General features: G+C 46.0%; 1 protein-coding gene across 1 annotated transcript in view; it reads left to right on the top strand.

The window, feature by feature from the left end:
- The first annotated feature begins 3,261 nt into the window (after positions 1-3,261).
- ADGRA3 (adhesion G protein-coupled receptor A3) overlaps positions 3,262-3,545 on the top strand; it is a 57,876-nt gene continuing 57,592 nt past the window's right edge. The window contains exon 1 of the mRNA XM_019552574.1: positions 3,262-3,332. Within this exon, the coding sequence (XP_019408119.1) occupies positions 3,262-3,332 (71 nt within the window). The remainder of the gene's footprint in view (positions 3,333-3,545) is intronic.

The following is a 3,545-nucleotide window of genomic DNA, read 5'->3' as shown; positions in this document are numbered from 1 at the left end:
TTCCAAGAGCTTTGATGTCATCAAATCGTTATCCTTGTTAAATATGTTAAACGTTTTATGGTGACTCTCTTCAGAAGGTTATAAAACAGGGGTCGGCAAAATACAGCCTGTGGGCTGGATCTGACCTCCCAAGAGATTGAATCCAACGCATGGGTGGGCACTCACCAAATGATTGCATCCAGTCCAAAGCTGCCCCCATAGTGTTCCGCATGGAGTTGATCCCTGCCCACTTTGCTCACGGCAGCCCACACTGTGTCACTGCCTGCTCCAGCTCTAGCCGCCCTTTACCCACTTGGCTGCCTGCAGGTAGCTGCTCATCATCATGCTGGGCAGGCAGAGTGGGTGGAAGGTGGCCTGGAGCTGGAGCCCCACATGCTGGGGCATGAGCCACCCACCTGGAACTCCTCTCCCTCCCTTCTCCTTCCACAGCTGTCCCCACAGCTTCTCCATGTTACCAGCTGCCTGGAACAACACAGCAGGGTCAGGAGGAGGAGCTGCTGCCAGGCAGCTGTGGCAGCAACCCTACTGAGAAACTGTACTTATTGGCCAGGGTAGTTCTTTCTGGTGGGTAGAAGTGCAGTAGAGACAGCCACGGGCCGTATGTGGGGGAGCAGACCACACCTGCACAACATAGCTTGGATGAGTTCTGCTGCATTCACCCCCTCCTCATTCCCCCCATTCCTGGCTGGTTCCCGGGAGCTAGCTTGCATGCCCCCTCCCACACACATGCACAACTCCCCCCACATGCCCTCCCTCCACACCAGCCATGCATCCTGCTCCCACTCCTACAAAGACAATGTACAAAAGTCAGACTTCATTTTGAACTATTATGCAATCTCTGTGATATACACTACTCAAAAAAAAATCAGGACAAAAATATTTTTTGAAAAAAATTAAAATATGTTGTAGCACATGTTTGACTTTTAGTATATGAATGGTTTTTATCTATAATTTGTTAAAATGATATTTTCTGAAATATTTTTTGTGTAGCCCTTGACAGCTCACCAAAACTCATTAAGTGGCCCTCCAGCTGAAATAATTGCCCACCCCTGTTACAGAAGAACACTAATTCCATAGTTACTAATATTATACTAAAAGTTACAGTGCTTGTTAATGTCACTTCAGTGAAGGATGTACCAACATTTTCATTATCACATTTTCTGGGATTGAAAAAATCTGCTTCAAGCTTTAACTTGGAAATCAAAAGCTCAGCATAAGGGCCATCCTTTTTTTTTTCCTTTTTCCGGATTTTTTTAAAATATCCAAAACATTTTTTTAAAGTTATACAGCTTTTTGTGATGTTATTCTTGGTCTTTGGGAGATACCTAGATACTGTGGACTACCAGCACTATAGATATATCTAGGTAACTTTTAATTATTTAATGTTAGAGGCAGTATATAAATTAGTCTATAAGGCCTCAGTTTATGGTCTGAATGCTTTCCTGAGTAGGAAGGACTTTTTCAATGTCAGGAATATATATGAAAGTTCTTATGAATATAAAAGGTGAAAGATACAGCACTGGTATAGTACTACGGATTTACTATAAGCCACTGACTCAGGAAGGAAGAGGTGGATGAGGTACTCTTTAAGGAGGTGACAAAATGATGTAAAAGTTATGAGATGGTACTGATGGGGCACTTCAGTTTTCTGGGCATCTGCTGGAAGAACAGCACAGCTAAACATAAAATGACAGTTTCTAACTTATATGGAGGACAGCATTCTGTTCCAAGAGGTTAAGGATACAACTAGGGGATCATTTGTTTTGGATCTTGTCCTGACCAAAAGGGATAAATTGATGGAAGGGTGTGAAGGCAGTTTGAGAAGGAATGATCACAATATAATAAAATTTATGCTTCTGAAATGGGGAAAGGTTGAGATAAAGAGAGTTAAGGTGCTTAGATTTCAAATAGGCGGATTTCAGCCAACTCAGTGAATTAATAGGTGTGGTGCTGTGGGAAGACAGACTAAAGAATAAAGTTACTAGGAGGACTAGAAGTTTCTAAAGGGCACAGTATTGGAAGCCCAACTGGAAACTGTTCTTATATCGGAACACAAGAAAAATGCTAAAGAGACCAAAGTGGTTGCACAGGATGCTTCTAGTATGAAAGGAAAGCATACAGGCAATGGAAAGATAGGCAAGTCGCTAAGGAAGCATACCAGAAAATAGCAAGAATTTTCAGGGACAAAATCAGGAAGGCAAGGGTAAAAAATGAGCTTAATTTTGCAGGGGAGCTTTAGGACAATAAGAGACAGTTCTGTAAGTATGTTGGCCAGAAAAGAAACACCAAGAAAGCTGTGGGTTTACTGTTAACCAAGCCAGGGCAAATCCTTAACATAAGATTGAAAAAATCAGAGCTACTCAACAGCTACTTCACCATAGTCTTCACAAAAAAGCTCAAGTTACAGCCAGACACCTTCTAAAGTTTATTTGGATATGGAAGGGGATGAGCTCAGGGACGAGATTAACTTCTGCCAGCTCCTTCAGTACCCTGGTATGAAGTTAGTCAGGCCCTGCAAATTTGAATTAATTCACACCCATCAAAAGCTGCTTGATAGTTTTTTTTATCATCTCCGAGCATTTGGCAATGTTATTTATGAAACTGTGGGAGATATATGAGGTACCAAAGGACTAGAAAAAGGTCAGCCTATTGCTCCTTTAAAAAAAGGAGGACGCAGTGAACTACAGGCTAGTTAACCTCATTTCAATACCTGGGATGTTACTGGAGGATAACATAAGGAAGTCCATTTACAAGCATCTGGAAGAAGAAAGGCTAATCACTAATCACAAGCAGCCATCATGGGTTACTATAATGCTAAATACATTTATTCTCCTCCTTTGACTAACTACTTGGGCGGATAAAGGGAATGTTGTTGATCGCTTCTCGGCCTTTTGGCTAAGATCATATGTAGATGATCACTTCATGCCCAGCGGGAGCTTCATGCGCTTTGCAGACTGGCGCTTCCTCCGCCGCGCCCGCCTCAACTGCCTGCCTCTGAATGGGGCCGTGCACTTCGGCCACCGGGACAAGAGGTGCTGATGGTGTGGCTACACGGCGGAGACCCTCCCCCATGTGCTGTGCGGCTGCAAGCCACACGCCAGAGCCTGGCAGCTCCGCCTCAATGCTGTCCAGGACCGGCTGGTGCGGGCCATCCCGGCCAGGGCAGGGGAGATCTCCGTGAACTGCACCGTCCCGGGCTGCGAGAGCCAGCTGCACCCCAACATCGTTGTCACGGACCACGAGGCCAAGAAGATCGTGATCATGGACGTCGCCATCCCCTTCGAGAACCGGCGCCAAGCCTTTACCGACGCCTGGGCTCACAAGCGGGAGAAGTATGCCCCGCTGGCCGACACCCTGAGGCGCCGCGGCTATAACGTGACGGTGGACGCGCTCATCGTGGGGACACTCGAAGCCTGGGACCCCTTCAACAAGAGCATCCTCCGTGCCTGCCACGTTTCCCGCCGCTACGCCAAGCTGATGCGCTGCCTCATGGTGTCCGACACCATCCACTGGTCCCATGACATCTACGTGGAGCACATCATGGG

Source organism: Crocodylus porosus, unplaced genomic scaffold (assembly GCF_001723895.1).
Source record: "Crocodylus porosus isolate Cpor-Errol unplaced genomic scaffold, CroPor_comp1, whole genome shotgun sequence".
NCBI lineage: Eukaryota > Metazoa > Chordata > Crocodylia > Crocodylidae > Crocodylus > Crocodylus porosus.
This window is presented reverse-complemented; position numbering and strand designations above follow the sequence as displayed.